This window comes from Furipterus horrens, unplaced genomic scaffold, assembly GCF_987537825.1.
Source record: "Furipterus horrens unplaced genomic scaffold, mFurHor1.1.pri manual_scaffold_17, whole genome shotgun sequence".
NCBI classification, from domain to species: Eukaryota; Metazoa; Chordata; class Mammalia; order Chiroptera; family Furipteridae; genus Furipterus; species Furipterus horrens.
This window is the reverse complement of record NW_028327187.1, coordinates 58,941,762-58,963,504: the sequence shown is the minus strand read 5'-3', so window position 1 is coordinate 58,963,504 and position 21,743 is coordinate 58,941,762. Positions and strand designations below refer to the sequence as shown.

Sequence of the window (21,743 nt, the reverse complement as noted above, 5' to 3'; positions counted from 1 at the left end):
GAGAATCATCGATTGGTTGCCTCCTTCCTGTACATGCCCCCGGACTGGGGGGATTGTATGTGCCCGAACCCACAACCTTTCAGTTATGGGACAATGCTCCAACCAACTGAGTCAACACTGGCCAGGGCTGACTCCCTCATTCATTCATTCATTCATTCATTCATTTATTGTTTTTCTGTTACAGTTGTCCCACTTTTTCCCCCATTGCTTCCCCCTACCCCACCCACCCCTTCTCCCACAGTCAATCCCCACCCCGTTGTCCGTGTCCATGGGTCATTTATACTAATTCCTTGACTAGACCCTTCCTCTTCTTTCCCGCCTCTCCCCGTCCCCGTCCCCTGCCCTGGTCACTGTCAGTCTGCTCCTTGTTTACATGCCTCTGGTTCAGTTTTGCTCGTTTGTTTGTGTTGTTCATTAATTTCCTGTATTAGGTAAGATCATATGATGTTTGCTTTTCCTGACTCCCTTCTTAAAGACACAGTTATTTCTGATTTTATGTTTACCCTTTAAAAGAAGGGGCTGACATTCTGTTTCCATATTAACAGTGAGGAGCTGGGACAGTGCTTACCTCCAAGTGTTGAAGTGGGGTATGGAAATACATTTAGAGGAAGCAGAGCCCTGACTGGGTGAAGAGGGAGAGCCAGAATATGATGAGAGTAAGGAGACAGCGAAAGTATACTTTGAAGAATATGAAGGTGTAGGTTTAGATTACCATGGAATAGAGGTTCTGGAAACTGCAATTGAAAGATTTAGGAAGGATGGAATCAATGAAAGGGGGAAAGAAGCACAGAAAAGTACAGAGTACAAGAAAGGATAGGTGAGTAAAGGGCCTTTCAGCACACCTGAAAGTGAGGTGTTAATTTCTTTTTGAAATGTCCAAACCTATAGAGAATTTGTGTAAGAGTTTATTTGAGTCAAACTGATGACGTGCTGGGAAGCAAGAACTCAAATGCTCCAGAGAGTGGCAGTTTTACAGTTTCTTTTATGCATTTGGAGTTAAGGGGGGAATTTGCAGAAGATTACGTAAAGGTGGGAGAAAGCAGAACAGGGACTGGATTATAGGATAGTTAACAAGGTTATGTGTTCCCTTGAGGGTAGTCTGGAAAAGAGGATTACTTCTGGCATTTCAAAGATAAATTAACCTAGATGCATAAGAGTAATGGTCAGTACTTATTTAATGCTATGGAGGTCGCCGTCAGAAAAATTGCAGTGTATGTCATGTGTATCCGAGAGATACATTCATTACCAGTATGTGCTGAAATGTGAAAAAAATTAAAACACTGCAAGTTTGCATTTATTATATTTATATAATAAAATACATAATTTTAAATTCATTTTCAGTTACGATCTAGAAAGTACTAAAGAAATATTAAGACATAAAGAATAAAAAAAATTTTTTCCAAATAACGGAAACGTGGACATTGCTAAAAAATACAACCAAAAAGTGTCTTTAACATTAATTAATCAGAATCTTCAATAGTTGGCTTTGTAAAACATTTGTAACAGTCATTGCAAACAATATTGCTATGCTTGAGGCATAAATACTTTTCACCACACTTGCAAAAATATTTTGATAAGCAACTCCGGTAGCATTCGCTAAAGTTCTTCAGCATCTCTTGAATTACGGAATTGATACATTTTTCTAGCCATTGTCAATGGTAAATGAGAATAAAACACAACACTGACTTCAGAGTTGATGGTGTCTCTCAGATACAATTTACTGTTGAATATCACACACCCTTACGAAACACATGTTATAACCAAACTTACAGCTTAAATGTCATGGCTTAACATTAGTCACATACAAATGTGCAGCTAGTCAAGACCTTGACCCTATGCAGCCAATATATGTAACAATATTTAAGAAAAAGTTTGTTTGTATCTCTCAAATTAGCCATGTCCTCTGCAGGGTTAAAAACTTTTATTAATGAAATTATAGGCCTGGGGTGTGACTACCCATCATGACCTGCCCCATTAGGAATTTATGATCAGATCACCCTGTGAGGTTACTTTTGGTCACTGAACTTTATATTGGGTTGGCCAAAAAGTTAGTTTAGTTTTTTTGTATGATGGCTCTAGTAGTGCTTAATTGTCTAACTTTATTCAAAACATTTTGTTGCATTGTATTCTGACAGTTGTCATATCTGCGTGCATTTTAAAAAATCAAAATTGGTGAATTTTTGTGCAGCTATTTTAATATTGCAGGTGGAAGGAAATATGCAACATTGTTGGCGTCTTATGCTTCATTATTTCAAAACAGAACTGAAACATCAAAAAAGATTTGTGCAGTGTATGGAGAAGGTATTGAGGCTGGCTGAAGGTGTCAAAGTGGTTTGTGAAGTTTCTTGGTACTATTGACATTTTGGCCAAATAATTCTTGACAGCTGTGGGGCTGTCTTATGCATGGAAAGATGTTTAGCAGCACCCCTGGCCTCTACCCACCAGAAGCCAATAGTGCGAGGAAGCCGACATACTCAAAATACACAAATCAATAAAGTTACTGGTGAAATGAGAAAAAAAAAGTCTTATTTTACTGAAAAAACTAAATGGACTTTTTGGCCAACCCAATACATATCCCCTTTTTCATTCACATTCTAAAAAATATTAATTGAACTGTTTCTATGAAGTAGCAGTGAGCACCCTGTTACTAGAGATGCTCAGGTAGTATCTAGGTGATTATTTATTAAAGATGTTTAAGAAAGCTTTCCTGTATCAGGTTTTGAGATGGTATGGATTTATAGATATTAGGATTTATCCTCATTAATTCCCTAAGCACACTTCTGTCAAAACTGTTGATGTATGTCAATGAGGCCTTGGAAAATCAGGGCAAGGCCTGAGAAAAGAAAGACTAGAATTCTTTGTTCTTTACCATCATAGAGGATGAGGTAAATTTTATCACCATGAAGGAAGGCATAAATTATAGTTGCAGATACAAGGTGAAAAGAGTGGGACACTTAACCTGTAGCAACTTCAAAGGATCTCTGAGGAGAGACAATAAGGAGTGGAGGTGATGTTGTATTTGATGATGTAATGTATGTTATAAATGAATGTAATTTAGAAAAACAAGAGTCTGTTCCTGTGCTGATAAGCTGGGTACAGTCCAGTAGAGAAAATAGAAAAATAAACTTGTACTATAGTTGCATTCATCTGTCTCCTGGATACTGATCAGGTTGGAGTGGCAGCTATTGGGTTCTGAGTTGGATGCAGTCATCTCTGTTGTCCTTTCCACTTCTAAGTCTCTGGTTTAGATTGTTAGTTCTCAACACTGTGGTATGTATGAAAGGTTTTACAAATGATTTTTTTGTTTTGTTTTGCCCTCTCAGTGTAGTGTTCTTGAGAACCTTAAAGAGCTACTGCAGAATTGGCTGTTGTGGCTTTCTATGGACATCCACATGAAAACTGTGACGGACAATTCTCTGTGAGTTATCTTACAACCCTCCACAAAAGATGATCTGTATACAAATATTTACATATGGAGTTTAATAGTGTAGCATGAGACCTAATTGTTTTACGTAAATACTGTTCTAGTTTTCTGAAAGATTTTTGTGTTACTCTTCATCCTTCCTCCCCACAATCCTGAGAGGAAGTATAATAAATCAGAAAGCAAACCCTAAGCAAGAGTTAATGTAGCAAAAACAGGGGAGAGCTGACAGAACTTTTAACTTTGGTTTTCATTCAATTTAGCTCACTTTATAAAATATATTCTAAAAAGAAGAAGAATATATGAAAGGGTGAGGCAGGAGAGCATGTATGTACGACCCATGGGCATGGACTTGGGGAGGGGATTGTTGGGGAAGGGGGGTGCTGGGCGGAGGGGAGCAAAGGGGAAAAAATTGGAACTATTGTAACAATATAACCAATAAAATATACTTAAAAATAATAAAATAAAATATATTCTTATACATGTAAAGTCAGTTTTGATGCTGGCTAGGAAAATCTGTGATTTTGCTGTACAGTCGTTTGTTTTTTTTTTTTTTGTTTTTTTTTTTTATGTTTCTCTGATGTATTTTAGTTATATACATTAATTGATTTTCACTTTGGAATAAAAAATAGCATACAGTGTTCCATTATGTTAATTATTGTTAACACTGTGTGCTTTACCCTTAAAGCGAAAGTAAAAGACTGAATTTTTCAAGGAATTGCCTAATTAGGGAGTTTTGGCTCTACTTAAACCTTTGGCTCCTCCTATATTCTGTTATCAGCCACATTATTGTTAATATTGTTTTTAAGACTTTGTTTTAAAGAAAATAGTATGATATTACTCCTGTGTGCCCATCATCCAGCTTCAACAGTTATCAACACATGGTTAACTCTTTAAAATCTGTACCACCTCTCGCTTACCTACTCCTTCCATATTAAACTTTTTAAAGCAAAACTCAGACATCATTTCAACTGTGGAAAAATGATACCAGTATAACACCCAAGAAATTAATAGTTCTTAATATCTTCAAATATCTAATCAGCATTCACATTCCCTACATTGTCAGTCACATTCTTTATCAAATAAGGGTCCTTAGCTTCAATTGCAAATAGCTGGCGGTTAGCTTGGTTAAAAGAATAGCCCAGACCTATTGATATGAGAATGGAAGATAGAAGCTTCTTGGGAGTAGCTTGGGAAATTATTTTTAATTCTTCATATTCATTACTGCAATGCTTCTATATATCATGTATCAACTTTTAGAAGGACATAGAGCATTTGTGGGTAGTGAAAACATCCTGTAAAGGTGTGCTTCTCAAAGTGTGGTCCATGGACAAGGACTCTCAGGGTCATTTGGGAACTTGCTAGAAATTCAAGTTCTCAGGCCCTACCCTAGACCTACTGAAGTAAAACTGTGGTGGTAGGGCCCAGTAATCTCTTGTGTTAATAAGTGCTTCCATAATTTTGGTGCAAGCTAAAGTTTGAGAACCACTATCATAAAGAAATTTCACTTAAATGATTAACCTTTTTGAACACCTCAGTTCTATTAAGAATAGTATGTTTGCATCTATAATCTTTGGCCAGCTTGCAAGGTATGTCTTAAGCATTCTGATATAAGTGCTTTACAATTCCTATATTTTCTTTTCAAAAGTCCTAGGATCCTTTTTAAATTAGTGTCATACATTTTGGGAGGACATTTAAAAAGGGGCCCTGCTTTCTAAAATTCTTAAAACAAATAAATAGACATAAGTGTAAATTTGCTTATTATAATACTACTTGTCATTATATAATATAGCTCTTATAAGTTCTCAGTAATTCCTTCTGTTTTTGGGATGTGCGTATAATGCAGTGTGTCCATCATATGACCATATGACATATGACTGTCAGAGAGGGAGTAAACTGTAGTTGTAAATCACAAGCAACAAAAGGTAGGAAACCGTTCTCATCAGTGGTTCTCAGTGGGGAGTGGCGGGGACACATTTTTGGTTGGCACAGTGTCCGGAATGAAGGTGCTCTCATCATTATTAGGTAGGAGCCAGGGACATTAAACATGCTGCAGTGGGTGGGGAGTAGGAGGCAGTCCTGAACATCAAATTGTTTAATCTGAAATGCTCCAGTGTCCTGTGGAGACATACTTCAAAGGATGCTTTTCTACGCAATCTTCATTGTTCAAGTTATTTCAGTTGCATTTACCAACTGCTGCCAGAAATGGTAGTTAAAATATAGTTTTGTAAATGGCTGGCTGACTGTATGTATGCCTGCTTATTTGAAAGATCTCCTTGTTTTCCCTGCCTCTCTGGCACTGAGCTATCATAGTGATGATGGGAGATGGTGAAGTCATTATCATCTCTCAAACTCTAAGATAATATACTATTCCTTTTTCTATCTGCATACCCATTGTTGGCTACCTAGATCAGGGTGTAAAGCTATAAAATCACATTTCTAGGTTTTTTCCTAATCCACTCAACAGCGGATTGAAGGACAGGGATGAGTAGATTGGTGAACTGAACAATTATACCCATGATTTCAAGAGACACAGTTCAATGATTTGGAAAGAATATATAATATGCAAAAACGGCTTTTACTAAAAGAATGAAAAATGTCAAGATGGAGGCTTAGACGGACACGCTAGGTCTCCCTGTACAACTAGAGAGGAATACAACTACTTCAAAACAAAGGATAACTAGAAATTCCAGAAAATAAAACTACACGGAAGCCCAACATATGAAGTTATAAACCAGCGGTGCCATTTGGGCAGGTAAGAGTTAAAGAGGGCAGCGCTGTTTGCGGTCGCACCTGGGACAGCGGCGGGGCGGCGAAAAATCCCGGCTGCAGTCAAGCCCCTGGCAGTGCGCGACCCCAGCGCTGGGGAAAGCAGCCACTACATCACCTTGAACAGTGAGGCCCAGGGGGGCGGGAGGACGGATCCCGGTCTCCTAGCTGAATAACTGTGTGAATCCATCTTGGACCCCCGCCCCCAAAGAAAGCACCACAGGGCTGCGAAATAGGTCGCGGACAGGCGCCGGTCGCTGAATTGTGACGCGTACACAGGCACTGCCCCCTACAGCCGGCCCAAGAAAACAAAACGCATCTGTCAAAATGAGGCAGACAACTATAGAAATCCCGGTGGCACAGCTCACCAGGCAACAGATAGAGAACCTGACAGATGAACAGATAAGAAACCTGTCAGAGGCTCAGTTCTGGGCCATTGTTATCAGGTGGCTTACAGAATTCACAAAAGAGCAGGAAAAAGATAAGAAAGAAGCGAAAAACATTCATAACGAAAGGAACAAAACCACATACGAGACAGATGGTGAGGAAAAAAAATCCAGAGTTCATTTCAACAAACTGGAATATGGAGAAGGAACAAGCAGTCAACCAATGCAGAGAGAGGAAATGGGAAGCAACAATGAGAGGATCAGAAACCTCTGGGACAGCTATAAAAGGCCCAACATAAGAATCATTGGTTTGCCAGAGAGTGAGGAAGATGAACTAGAACTTGAAAAATTGAGTAAAAATATAATAAAGGAGAACTTCCCAGACTTGGGGAAGGGAATAGACTTGCAGGTCCAGGAAGCAAGGAGAGTTCCCAAGAGACTGGACCCAGGGAGAACCACTCCAAGACACATTATAATCAAAATGTCAAAAATTAAAGATAAAGAGAGAATCTTAAAAGCAGCAAGAGAGAAGAAAAGAATTATGTACAAAGGAGTCCCAATTAGACTATCAGCTGACTTCTCAAGGGAGACCCTACAGGCAAGAAGGGACTGGCAAGAAATATTCAAAGTAATGAAAATCCAAAACCTACAACCACGAATACTCTATCCAGCGAAACTGTCATTCAGAATAGAAGGACAGAGAAAGTGTTTCCAGGACAAAATAAAACTGAAAGAGTTCATTAGATCCAAACTACTGTTATATGAGATGTTAAAGGGACTGGTTTCAAAAACAGAAGCTAGGGAGATGAAACAAAGGCAAACTAAACAGGCAACGAGAGTGGAAAAGGAACTGTGGGTACGGGAAGCATATTGAGGGGAGGTCAACAGGGAGGGGGAGTGGGGAGAGGGAGGGAGATGATATAGGAATTGGGGATCATGGTAGGAGGGAATGGAATAGACGGAGAGAGGTTGGGAGGAACTGTATACACAACTAATGGACATAATCTAAAAGGGGGGGACAACTGGAGGGAGGGGGGCCACCGGGTGGAGGGGAGCAGAGGGAAGGGAAATTGGCACAAATGTAATATTTTAATCAATAAAACACATTAAATCTGAAAAAAAAATAAAAATAAAAATCAATATATAAAAAAAAAAAAAAAAGGAATGAAAAATGTCAAAAACTTACTAATCCAGTTTTGGGAATGAATTGGATTCCAGTTAAATTAAAGTGAAAATATTTTAAACAGCATTTTAGTTCAGGAATTCAGGCAAAATTGGGTTTTGATTTGTGTACTTTGAAACTTAATTTGCTGACAGCAATGGATGCTGGGCAATTTATAGTAACTACTTTGGATATTATCTGATATTATCTAAAGTCTCTCTGAAGCTTAATTCGTTATTCCTCTGGTATTTCTAGATTCATCGCTGAGGATGTTCTATGAATTAATCGTAATGGTTCCCTAGAGGGCTGTGTATTTTTGTGACTAATCACTGTGGTTTTAAAAAAGTGAATTATACTTGGGGGGGGGTTTGCTGGGGGAGGGAGATGCTGGGTGGAGGGGAGTAAAGGGGAGAAAATTGGAACTATTGTAACAATATAATCAATAAAATACATTTAAAAAAATAAAATAAAATAATAAAATAAAATAAAAAAGTGAATTATACATTGAAACACAGATCATTTTCTGAAATACCTAGCAACTTTTTGTTATATGTTATTCATCTTTGGCTTGGAAATTGTGAGAAAATGTTCTAATATGGATCTGGTTGTTATGGTTTCTTATTGCAGAGAGACAACTTTCAGTGGATCCATGAAGTCTGTGTTTGAACTAATTCACTATGTAGGGTGGCTGTCCACTAATGCAATGCGCTTGGAAAGCAACAGTACTTTCTTGCTGCACTTTGTTTTGGATTTCTATGAGAAGGTGGTATACATCCCATTTACTCTATTTAGATTTTTGTGATGACTTTCTGCTTTAGTTGTCTGTTATTTCAATTTTATTTACAATCATTAAATCGGGCTATGACCTTATTAGCATAGTTAAAATAAGCTACATATTTTGAAATTAATGATTATATTCTCACCTGAATAAGTGACTTTCATAAAACTAAGTGGGAAAAGGTGTTTTGTTTTTTTTTAAATTCCAGATACCACTTTAATAGACATTCTCTTGAGTAATACTGACCTTAGACAGAAGTCTGTCTCTAGCATCACTTTTTGCTCATCCTTTATACGTCCCCAACCCCTGGAAAAAGTTGAAAGTACCTTCTGCTTGTTCAGCTCTCTGCTCCTACCTTTCAACTGCATTATTTCTTCCAGTAACCTATGGTTCTGGTCCTGTTCTATTGTTCTATAGTATTCTGTCTGGACAGAACTATTATCCGGGAAGTAGCCACTAATCTGTTTTCCTGGCTTCCTGCCATCTTCTTTTGTTTTCCAGGTTGACACCTAGCTAATAGGATAAACCAGCATTTATGGAACTTAAGGATAAAGAAATGCTCTCTTTCCCCTCAACTCTTTAATTAATTTTTTAACAAGATTACTTTATTTTATTTTACTTTATCTGTTTTAAGAGAGAGGGGAAAGGAGAAAGAGAGGGAGAGAAACATCAATGTGCTGTTGCCTCTCATGTGCCCCCAACTGGGGATCTGGCGTGCAACTTAGTCATGTGCCCTGACTGGGAATCGAACCAGCAACACTTGGTTCGTAGGCTGACGCTCAATCCACTGAGCCACAGCAGCCAGGGATCTTTCCCCCTCAGCTCTTAAGATCTTTCTCCAGGAACAAAAATGCATTTAATGATTTCCTAAAAATAATCCTCTATGATAAGGTCAATGTTTGGTGAGGTACATTTTTAAGCAGACTTGTGGCTACCTATTCTATTTGATGAATCAGGCACACCTCAGCTTGATGTTATATTATTGCTTATTCTCTACTGATGATTCTTTGAGTAAACTTGTTTGGAGGTTCTGGGGAATAGTCTATATACTGATGTTATATTCTCTCCAAAAGGTGTGTGACATATATATAAATTATAACATTCCGTTAGTGGTGTTGTTTCCTCCTGGGATCTTCTATCTCGCACTCCTTAGTGTGGATTCAAGTATCCTGAACCAGCTCTGTTACATTATGCACAGGTACAAAACCTTTTTACCATTTTGTGAATTAGTACATTATAATTTTATCTTCAGTTTTCAACTATACAATTAATTATAATTTGTAAATACACTACAATGAAATTATTGCCCATTTTTTCTGCTAGGGTCTATGAAATAAGAAAGAAACATGGCTTTCTTTTGGGAATGACTTTCCAGTATGAGGCTATTTTAACTGCATGTTTTTTTAATGTCACTGTAGGGGTTATAGATTTAAAATTTTTTGTTAATGACCTTTTGTGAAATGGTACTGCTGTACTCAGCATTGTTAATTCTCATTGCTGTGTTTTAAAGAAAAATTAGTCATTTTCCGACATCTGGTTTAGATCTACATAGCTTTTCTGGTGAAAAGAACATTTTCTGGGAGATTAGGGGATCTGTTGCCAATTATATGAAACTATAAGTATTATTTCTTTAACTCAGGGACTGAAATTACTCTTTTTAGTTCTTAAGTGCACTCTTTTGGCATAACTTGCAAGACTATGCCAAGGTTAAAATGTTTAAAAACTAATTAGATAATAGTTCTCAGGCATGAAAGAAAGATTACATTTTTAAGTTTCCCCTTTTTTCTTCTGCACGTTTTGTTCCACATTAATAAAATGTTCTGTATTAGTGACTGACCGCTTTTGATTCTCTATTTTTAATAGTGAAAATTTAAAAGCATTTTCTTTATTTATTCTTATTGAAGTATATACTTTACATACAGTCAAGTGCATATCTTAAATATACAACTCATTATTTGAGCCCGTAATGATCTTCATTTCTTGAAGAAAATGTATCATAAAAGATTTACAACCTTAACTAGACAGCTGGATATTTGTGTATGTGCACATGTACATATTTAAAGTGTATACTTTTGTTTATGTTTACATTTCAAAGGCATTTAATGTTCAACATTTTATTCTTTTCTTCATCCTTTTAGATACCGTAACAATTTGACAGCTGCAAAGAAAAATGAGCTGGTACTAAAGGTATGGATGACAAAACTATGTTGCGTCACCATTGTTTAAAAATTGAGTGAGTGTGTGTGTGTGTGTGTGTGTGTGTGTGTGTGTGTGTGTGTGTAGTCTGTGGGGAATAAGAAGGAAAGGGAGAATAAGTAATGACAATGTTTTTCCTTTCCCAATAGACAAAATCAGAGTTCATATTCGGCAGCAAGACCTATCAAGAATATAATCACTATTTGACAGACATGGTTCGTTGCCTATGGACATCCAAACCCTTCCAGAAAGGATCATGTTTTGACCCTGAAGTCTTTAAAAAAATTGGAGTAGCAAAATATAAAACCAGTTTAAATTTAGTCCATCACCCTGCTCTATTGAGTTATGCTATTTCCTTTTTGCTAAAGGTAAGGATAGTTAAAAGGTTTTTAGATTTTATATAGGAATACTATGATGGCAGAAATAGCAAATGCCATAAATTTAGTGTGTTTGAATTCCAAAATGCGTTTAGTCATTTCTTTTTGAGTACCAGCTAAATTTTCGGTATTGCGGTAAGCTCAGGATTCAAAGTTTAGTAAGCCTCTATCCTCCAAGAGCTCCAAGAGCAGTGACTGACTTGTAAATATTACTACATTACGGTGTGGCAAGTGAGAAGAGGTACAGTTGTGATAAAGATGGGGGAGTGATTATTTGTTCAGTTCTGCTTGGGTAGAGGTGGTGCCAGGTAAGAAAAGGCTGCAGAGAAATGGAAGTTCTCATAAAATCCTTTCAGACAAGATGGAAAATGTAGGCTAGATAATATAATTAGAGTTGGAGTCTAAGTCAAAGACTGCTGATTTAATAGATTGATGTCAATATGCAGGCGGGTTTGGGTGAGGCTCTTCTTAGGACATTATTATTATCAGCCCTGTCATTTTCACTATTATCTTAATGTTATTTCAGTATTGACTTAGGAAGAACTCAAATAGTGTGCATATCCAATGTGTGGATGACACAACAAGATGGGATACAAATACACTAACAGACTCCAGATTTAGAATACCCTTAATAGACAGGAACGTGGAGAATTCTAACAAAATGGGAGAAAATGTACAGAATGGGAGGAATAATCGTTGAATAAATATTGCATGTATGAATGTGATGAACCAAGTGCTGTGGTGAACAAGACACATCTGTTGTTGCCTTCATAGAGCTTCCAGTCTAGTGGAGGGTCATTAAACAGACATCTTAGAATAAAGAATGATGAGTAATGTAGAGAAAGCATAGAGAATGATTTTAAAAATATACAAGGGTGCTAACCCAGTTCAGGCTTTACAGAGGTGATGCTAATTGGAGTTTTGAAGGACGAGCATGAGCTTGCTAAGCAGAAGCAGTATTTGAGGAAAAGTGCAGATAGAAGAGGAGATAGCAGACCTCTTCCATAGAGGACCAGATTGTAAATATTTTAGGCTTTGCAGGCTATGTGGTCTCTGTCGAGACTACTCAACCTTGCCATTATAACATGAAAGCATCCATAGATAACGCGTAAACAAATTAGCAGAGTTGTGTTTTAATAAAGTTTCTTTACAAAAACAGATGTTAGGCTAGATGTGAGCTGTAGGCCCTGGTGTGCTTGGTAGAGCTTGCTGTGTTGCGGGAACTTAAGTAGAATGGTAGGACTTGAGCAGGGATTTTACCCTGACTGGGCAGCAGCAAAAAGTATACATTTTTGATAGCTTCCACCCTGAGATTCTGACTTAATGACTCTAGGGTGACATCCAGGATCTACTTTCTTCATATACATATTCTGATCTACAACAAGAGTTGAGGGACACTGGGCTAGACTAGATAGCGTATTAGAGGGTGAGGTTTTGAAATGTAGGCAAGGACCAACCAGATGGTGAAAAAATTAATATGTGACCTTCAAAAACCTATTGATTGGTTTCAATATGTGAATAAAAATTATACTTTTAGGTACATAGAAGAACTTCAGAGGCCATAGTTTAGTGATTTTTCTGCTATTCCTTTCTCTTTTCTTGCCTTTATAATAATTTGCCTAATTGATCATATAATATGTAAAAACTTGTTTCGGATTAATAGTATTAATATTACTATTAATAATGAGACTAATGCATGAAATTTGAAGTAATTTTTTTTTGCACCTGCACTAAATCCTACTAAAAAGGTACAGTGCAGCAATACTATATTTTACAGATAATTAGGTACATTTGTTTCAATATATTTCTGTGTTTTAAATAATTGCTTTCTTTTTCATTTAGTTTGATTCTTAGAATATGTAAAACATTCACATAGTTTCAAATTCTAAAGTGTAGAAATCTCACTTTCATCCTCATCTTTTCCTTGTTTTTAGGCAGCCGTTTTTATTGCTGCTTGTTTTTTCCATTCAGTGTTACCTTTCTTTCTTTTCGCTCTTGATCTTTCGCTCTTTACATTCAATGTTATTTTGTGTTAGTTTCAGGTGTTAAATTTAGCAAACATTGCTTTATAATCTGTGTCTGATGATGATTCTAATATCAGAAGTTTTTGTGTGTCTGTGTTGCCTCCTTTTTCTGTTGCTTCTTCATTGTGTCACTTAATTTCTTTGTGTGTTTGGTTATATTTGACCATGTGCCCAGACGCCTGGAGTATTTTTGTAGAAGAAATTAGATATTAGAATATCTTCCTGTAGAGAGCTTTCATTTTCTTCTCACAGGTACCTAGGGGTGCTCTTCTGGATGCTAATCCAAGTTCTATGCCCAAGGTTCCCCAGATCTCAGACAGACTGCAAGTGACCTCTTACATTGCCCTTTGGGTTACTAAAGTGGGGGTTGCTTTATAAGAGTTCCCACTTTCGGCAAACCCCGTGCTTTGGCTTTAGTCACCTTAGTCCTTCAAGGTTGTAGAAGTGCAGCTCAGTTTGCAGCTGATTCCTCTGGATTTGCCAATTCCCTCAGACCAAGAGTGATTTTGAGTATTAGGTTTACCCCTCCGGGTTCCATCTTCTATGTTTTGGCTTACCTAACCATAGATTTTTGCATCCCTTACATTGTGTTATCTCTTCATTATTTTTTAGATTCAGCTGTTGATTGTTGTGAGTTTGTTGTCATTTTAATGTTCATAGTTTTGTACTTTTTCTTAAATACGTCCCTCCAACATTTCCCGTAATAGGGGCTTGGTGATGATGAACTCATTTAGCTTTACCTTGTCTGGGAAGCACTTTATCTGCCCTTCCGTTCTAAATGATAGCGTTGTTGGATAGAGTCATCTTGGTTGTAGTAATCTTGCCTTTCATCATTTTGAACACTTCTTGCCAGCCCCTTCTTGCCTGCAAAGTTTCTTTTAAGAAATCAGCTGGTAGTCTTATAGGAACCACTTTCCTTTGTAGGTAACTCTTATTTTCTCTTGCTGCTTTTAAGATTCTCTCTTCATCTTTAACCTTTGGCATTTTAATTATGATGTATCTTGGTGTGGTCCTCTTTGGGTCCAACTTGCTTGGGACTGTATGTGCTTCCTGGACTTGTACGCCTATTTCCTTTGCCAAATTATGGAAGGTCTCTTTGATTATGTTTTCAAGTAAGTTTTCAACTTCTTGCTCTTCTTCTTCTCCATCTGGCATCCCTATGACTCAGATGTTGGTACGTTTAAAGTCCCAGAGGTTGCTAGTACTCTCCTCGTTTTTTCCCATTCTTTTTTAAAATTTATTTATTTTATTTATTTTTAGAGAGAAGGGAAGGGAGGGAGAAAGAGAGGGAACCCAGCCCACAACCCAGGCATATGCCCCAACTGGGAATCAAACCAGTAGCCCCTTGGTTCACAGGCCGGTGCTCAATCCACTCACTGAGCCATACCATCCAGGGCTCAATTCTTGTTTTTTCTTTCTGTTCCAGGTGAATGTTTATTTCTTCTTTTTGTTCCAAATTGTTGATTTGAATCCTGGCTTCCTTCCCATCACTGTTGGTCCCTTCTATATTTTTCTGTATTTCACTTTGTATGACCTTCACTTCTTCCTTTATTTTGTGGTCACAGTCATTTCTCTGAGCATCCTGATCACTAGTGTTTTGAACTCTGCATCTGATCAGTTGGGTATCTCTGTTTCATTTAGTTCTTTTTCTGGGGTTTTCTTCTGTTCTTTCATTTGGGCCATATATCTTTACCTCCTCAATTTGGCAGCTTCCCTGTGTTTGTTTCTGTGTAGTAGGTAGAGCTGCTTTGACTCTGTGTCTTGGTAGTGTGGCCTAATATAGTTGGTGTCCTATAGGGTCCAGTGGCACAGCCTCCCCTATCACCCAAGCTGAGTGCTCAAGGTGTGCCCTTTGTGTGGGCTGAGTATACCCTTCTCTTGTAATTGAGCCTTGGTTTCCATTGGCAGGTCAGTGGGAGGGATTTACTTAAGCCAGTCAGTTGCAAGGACTGGCTGTGACCACTGACCACCAATTTACGCCTTCTGTGGAGGTTCAGCTGTGCAGGGGCAGGGTGGTGGTGCTCCAATGTGGTGTGTAGCTTCCCACTGGGTACGGTGGCCCTGGGGTTTCCCAGGTAGTGCAGGCCAAGGTCAGCCCTGACCTGCGGTTTGCCTCAGGCACCCTGCCTGAGCTATAAAGCAATCTGAGATGGCTGCTACTTGTGTTGGGCTTGGAGATCCCCAGGCAAAGTCAAGCTGTGAATCGAAGCTGCCTGTTGGTAGTGCTGGGCCTGGAGCTCACCTGTTGCTTGTTTGATAGGATTTAGGAAGTTGTGGAGCAGGAGCCAAGACCAGCCATTCATGTGGAAAAGCAGCTTGGGTGGGCCTATAAATTGGGTGTGGTGGAGTCTCTCTGGATCTCCAAGGCAGGACAAACAGTGTTGGCCAGTTTGACGGAGTCTCAGAAATGGCACCAGTTTGCCTGCTTTGTGGGGAGGGTTTATAAAAGAGACAAAATGGCCTCTGCTGGCCTTGATGCCAGACAGTTGAGTTCCTCCCTGTATACCACAGGTGCCTTTCAAGCTGCTACTTTGGTGCTGGAGCTAAGAGGGAGGGAATCTGAGTAGGTGAGTCCATGTGTGGGTTCTCTAAGAGGAACTGCTTGGGGCTCCAGAAATTTCTTCCACTGACTCAACCCATTTGTTGTTTGTTTGTTTGTTTGTTTGTTTGTTTAAGCCAGAAATTGTGGGGACTTATATTCCTGGTGCTGGAACCCTTGGCTGAGGGGCCTGGTGTGGAGCTGGTACTCCTCACTTGTGAGATATCCCTCCCAAATTTTTATCTACCACACATGGGTCTGCGCCCCTCCTATCCATCTCTCAGTCTTTCTTTTAAAATAGTGCCTTTTGAGCCCTGATTATCACCAACTAACAGCTCACTAAGTGTCTTACTCTTGAGGTGTTAAAAATAATTTCTGATACCATGTTAGCATGATTTAATTCTGACAGTTTTACTGAATTATTACGGTGTACATATTTCAAATTACCCTGGCTGGTTTGGCTCAGTGGATTGAGCGTCGGCCTGCGAGCTAAGTGTCGCTGGTTCGATCTTCCAGTCAGGGCACATCAGAGAAGGAAAACTCTGATTCCAAAAAACCTCCGCTGCCTTGCAGCATACCTCTTCAGGGGAAAGGCTAAGGGAGTAAACCCCGACAGAAAATCCGGAGCCGGAGTCCCTAAGGCGGTTTGACGTTGTAGTCAACACCGGCAACTCCTGCGGCGCACCTGAAGCCAAGCTGTATTGACTCCGTCTTTCCCTTGGATCTTTCAGCTGCGAAGAGAGGGGGGGGTCTGCTGCATGGGCAACAGCAGACCCTCCATATCACCCTGCCCAGGCTCTGTAGCTTCAGCTTCACTGGAGAGGACACTCCAGCGTCATCGCAAGATGTCGATTCAACACGGGAGGAGACAGATACCGTGTCACTCCCGAGTCGGACTGCACAGCCATTCTCGGCGGTGCAGATAGACTCTTAAGAAGCTACACCATCGTCTCTCGAGACGGACGGCTGCCGCCGCCGACGACATATTCCAAATTAGCCGTATTCTTAGAGATAATTTAGTAAATTTAATTTGACCAATCAATTCTCAGTATCCAAGAGCTCAGCTCACTTTTTGAGTTGAAATATTTTGAATTTTTGTAGAGCCTACATTTCAGGAAATTCTGATGCTATAGGTTTTCTTACCATAAAATACCTTTGAATTGATAGCTAGTTATTTTTTTGTTTATTCAGCCAACACATATTTATTTAGTGTCCAACTGTGCCTCTGGCACTAGGAATACAGTATTTAAGAGGATAGATACCATCTCTGTGCAATATAGTTTATATGCTAATGAGAACAAACACTAAGCAAGTAATGAAATAAGTTGACATAATTATTTTAAATAATGAGAAAGACCATGAAGGACATAAACAGGGTGAGGTGAAAGAGAGAGTGACTTGAGGGTTGTCAGGGATCGTTGTTCAAGGAGATGACATTTGATCTGAGATTTCCTCTAAAAGATTAGAATAAGCCAGCCTAATAATAGGTAGAAGAAGAGCATACCTGGCATTGCAAATAGTAAAGTAGCTCAAGGAGTTGAAGGAAGAAAGAAAGGCCAGTTTGACTGAGAACTGAAGGAACAAGAACGAGGATGGAATGAAATAAGGTCTATTAGGAGTGCCATGGGAAACAATTGAAAGATTTTCAACAAGGGTTGTAAAATGGTCTGAGTTGATTTTTAATAGAGATCTCTTTAGCTTTCTCATGGAGGATAGAGTTATTTAAAAATAAAAAGGAGGCCCTAATGGTAGCAGATGCACCAACTGGGAGGCTATTGGTGGAGTCTAGACAAGAGATACTAATAATGATTTGTATGCAGGTGGTGGTAGTGGAGATGGACCGACGTGGACTGATTTGAGGTATATTGCAGAGGAAGAACAGACAGCACTTGATGATAGCTTGATTAGAAATGGGAATGGGAAAAAGAAAAGGACTTTTGAGTTTTTTGAATTGAGCATCTGGGTTGATGGTGGTTCCATTTGTAAATAAGAGGAATACTGATGAAAGAACAGGAGAGGATATTTGGTTTTGGGAGAAGGCAAATTGAGAATCAAGTGCTGTTTTGACCTTAAGTTTGAGATGCCTGTAAGGCATCCAGGAAGAAAAGTAAGTAGGCTATTTGAAATAGGGGCTTAGAGCTCAGGAGAGAGGGTGGAACCAGAGAAGTAAATATGGGATTCATCAGTTCCAGAAACACTTTTTTTCATTTTTTAACTTCTCAGAGATCGGGATGATTCTTCTGATTGTTGTTAGCCAGGCAGCAATCGTGAAATAGTTGTCATTTGCTGTTTTGGAGTATGTATAGGCAGATTGCCATAATCAGACCTTGCAGAATGGATGTCATCAGCTTTGGGAAAAAATTGGAGACTATTGGAGCACAGTTTTCAGTCTCAAAAACCAAATGACTTCAAGGAAGAGGGGAGGGAAGCATTGAAACATGCTATGGACTTTTCTTGAAACAGGAACCAAAAGTAGGTTAGCTTTACGTAACTGGGACCCTGGCACCAGTAGCTTTTAGTTCAGCAAGTGTTGCATCATCAGCATTCTGGCATAGCGGGTGCTATTGTGTGAACAAACAGATATCCACAACTCTTGCATATAAAAGTAATTCAGGCCCTGGTTGGTATGGCTCAGTGGATTGAGTTCTGGCCTGCAAACCAAATGGTCTCTGGTTTGATTCCCAGTTGGGACACATGCCTGGGTTGCGGGCCAGGTCCCCAGTTGGGGGTGTGCGAGAGGCAACCCATTGATGTATCTCTCATACATGGGTGTTTCTCTCCCTCTTTTTCTCCTTCCCTTCCTCTCTCTAAAAATGAATAAAATATTTTAAAATGAAAAAATTAAAAAATTTAAAGAGTAATTCAGAAGAGCTGGACACTTTTCACTTAATTTTGTATATATTTACCATTTCATGTTTATAAAAATGATATATGATCAACATCTGCCTATATCTAAAACTTTTTTAATCGTTATGAAATTTTAAAAAATTCTAAGTGTTGAGAAGGCATTGTGTTATATGTAGTTTACTAGGCAGAGTTTTTTCTTAGTAGTATATAAAATATATCGTTTGTTAGAATTGATGGCTTTTCAGTGAAATATAGTAGGTGATAGTTAAGACCAGGGAATCAATGATCTGAATTTTCATAAAGAATTACGATGTTCTACAATCTACTGTGTACATAGACGGCCACACCACACTTCTTCCTCATCCTTCAGGATTCAATTTCAGGTATCTTATTCCTCAGAAAAACCTTCTCTCTGATACTTTCTATCACCACCCAGTGGCTGAACACAGAATTTTTTTTTTTTTAATGAGGCCATAGATTAGCCAAAATAATGCTCAACTTTATCCACTGTGGTTTTATTTTCCTTCTGCTTGTGCTTCTAGGAAAAATATGGGAGGTTATAGTAGGTATTTATTCAAAAGGAATCCAAGAGTGATGGTAGAAATAGAATGTAGCAAATGAATCAGTGAAGAGCTATCTTAATTTTGTCATTTTTGCTAAGTATTTCCATCCTCATATGTCCCTATGTCTTTATTTTGTGTTTTTGTTTTTGTTATTTTAAGGAATGGACAGAAGAAAGTACAGTAAACATGAGCTCCATTCGGGTAAATAAATATATTTTATCATGCTCAGAGATTTCATATAGCTTCATTTTATCAAAAGATTTTATACCTTAACTTTTCCCCAAGTCTTAAGTCTGCTGCATCCACAAAGTCAAAGTGAAGTGTTTACCTTCTGAATTCATCCCCATGACTTTTGTGTGAATTTATTGGCACATGCCCTCTATAGTGTTCTCTAAAAATATAACTATTCATCATTTGACTCTTGTTGTGACCATGTGTCTCATTTTAGAAGTATAGTTGATGAATTCAAAGTGTGATTATAATAAAGCTGATTTAACAAATCCAAACACAGTTGTCTCGTTAGTATATATTAAATATATGTACATATTTAATATAGGCAGTATTATAATAACGACTGCTCCTTTGTTGTCAGTTTTAGTTGCTAAATTCCTAGAGGGTGGGAGTGATGACACATTTCCATTTCCCAGTAATTACTCAGTTGAACAGCTACATTTTTTGCAGACATAATAAAAGGAATGTTTAGCCCTTTGGCACTTTTTGGTTTGACTATTACTTGGTGACTGAGTTCCAGTTATGAATACATATCCTCTAACTCTTGGTATGTGCACCCACAATTGGGACCTTTTATTAGACAGAGAAGGTAGAGAATAAGCATAGTAAATATTCAGTAAGTAATTTTCTCCTTTTTTGTGCCTACAGGGAAAGAAATGGAACGGGTATTTGGACTATTTATTTTCAGAGGGCTTACAAGGCTTGAAACTTTTCATACAAAGTAGTATTTGTCATTCTTCTGTCCCCTGATCAGAAAGTAAAAACCCCAGGATCAACGTGAAATGAATGCTGACAGAAACAAGCCAAGCGTACCAGATTAAATTCCTTCCTTGTTGCCTAAGAGGCCAAATGGCTCACCTTGAGTTTCCATATTCTTTTCACCAATAGACTGCCATCCTCCAGGAGTGCTTGGACTGACCTTTGGTCATGGCCCAGGAGAGCTTTGATGTGGCTTTGATTTTCAATATCTAGGTTCTTTAATGCAGTAGTGAAAAATGATTTAATCATCAGGCTATGCCTTTCACCAAGTTATATATAGAGATATATCCATTATGTGGTGGGGTTTTTCACATTCCTGTGTATAAGTTGCCTTGATGGAAGACAGCAGGCAGTATACAGTGGCAGTTAAGCCACAGACATGCTTACGTAAAATACTCTGCTGCCTCTATGAAACCTCTGTAAATAGTGCCATTTTTATGGCTGTGAACAATAACACCAGCACAAAGTTTACAAGTAGTTGGTTGATTACTTGGTCTTCACTGGTAGCAATTTGATGAAAAAGGGAAGGAAAGAGAATTATGCGATAATAAAGATATTCCTGTTTATTACTGGTTTGATTTCATGGAACTTCTCTATTTTCTGTGTATATATGTATATGCCTCGTTTTTAAGTGTTCAGGCACTAACTGCAACTTTATTTTCAGGGATAAATTCAGAAGCTTTTTAAAAAATTTATAATATCTAGAATATCTCACTGAGTTTACTGTAAAATTTTGCTTCAGTGCTGCCGAATAACTCCATCTTTTAATAAAATTTATACCTTTTGAGAGAAATCCAGGTGAATTTTTAATTTTAGGACACATTTTTGCATTTCTTTTTTTTTTTTTTCTCTCTTTTAAAGCGAAACAAAACCCTAAACTATGTTATTGGATAATGTTCAGAATTGAATCCCATCTATTCATCCATTTTTGGATTCAACACATGTTTATTGCACTTACTATGTACCAGGTATTCTTCTGTTTGCTGGTTATACAGCTGTGGCCAATACAAAGTACCAGCTTTTGTGGAGTTTACTATATCCCATTGGAGAAGATATATAATAAAATGTAAATAAATATATAAAATAAGGTGCTATAAGGGAAAAGCAAGGAATAGAGACTGAATTTTGAGAGGGTTGCTATTTCAGATATGGTGGTTAGAGAAGGCCTGTTTGTGGATGTGACATATGCAGAGGCCCTAATGAAATAAGTGTATGGGCCATGTGAATATTTGGGGAAAGAGCGTTCTGGGCAGAGGTAAAGGCAAGTGAAAAGGCTTTAAAATACTAGCTTACTTGACCTGTTTGAAGAATAGCAGAGGCTAGTAAGGTTAAATAAAGCATAGTGATTAAGGGGGAAAAGTGGTAAGAAGTGAAACAGGGGGAAGTCAGAGAATAGTTTATGAAAGTCCTTATAACCCAGAATGGGTAGGTAGTGGGACCTAATTAGAAGGATTGGGAACAGAGCAGTGATATAATTTGACTTACCTATATACAACTGCAGTGTGAAGCTTAGACTGAAGAGGATTTAGGGTGAAAGCAGAGAGACCAGTTGGGTTATTTTACTGTCCCAGGTAATGGTCTTAGATTAGTGTAGTTGATGAGGAGGAGCTGGTTAGATACTGGAATCCGGCTCTACTTTAAAGGTAGAGAAGGTAGAATCTGCTGATACCTTGAGTATAAGGACAGGGAAA

The 21,743-nt window shown here is 38.3% G+C and overlaps 1 protein-coding gene across 1 annotated transcript in view; it reads left to right on the top strand.

The window, feature by feature from the left end:
- CENPI (centromere protein I) overlaps nucleotides 1-20,618 on the top strand; it is a 78,278-nt gene extending 57,660 nt beyond the window's left edge. Inside the window, exons 15-21 of the mRNA XM_090264930.1 lie at nucleotides 3,324-3,418; nucleotides 8,366-8,501; nucleotides 9,590-9,714; nucleotides 10,655-10,703; nucleotides 10,862-11,080; nucleotides 19,222-19,263; nucleotides 19,942-20,618. Coding sequence (XP_090121056.1) covers nucleotides 3,324-3,418; nucleotides 8,366-8,501; nucleotides 9,590-9,714; nucleotides 10,655-10,703; nucleotides 10,862-11,080; nucleotides 19,222-19,263; nucleotides 19,942-20,043 — 768 coding nt within the window. The 3' untranslated portion in view covers nucleotides 20,044-20,618. The remainder of the gene's footprint in view (nucleotides 1-3,323; nucleotides 3,419-8,365; nucleotides 8,502-9,589; nucleotides 9,715-10,654; nucleotides 10,704-10,861; nucleotides 11,081-19,221; nucleotides 19,264-19,941) is intronic.
- The last annotated feature ends 1,125 nt before the right edge of the window (nucleotides 20,619-21,743 follow it).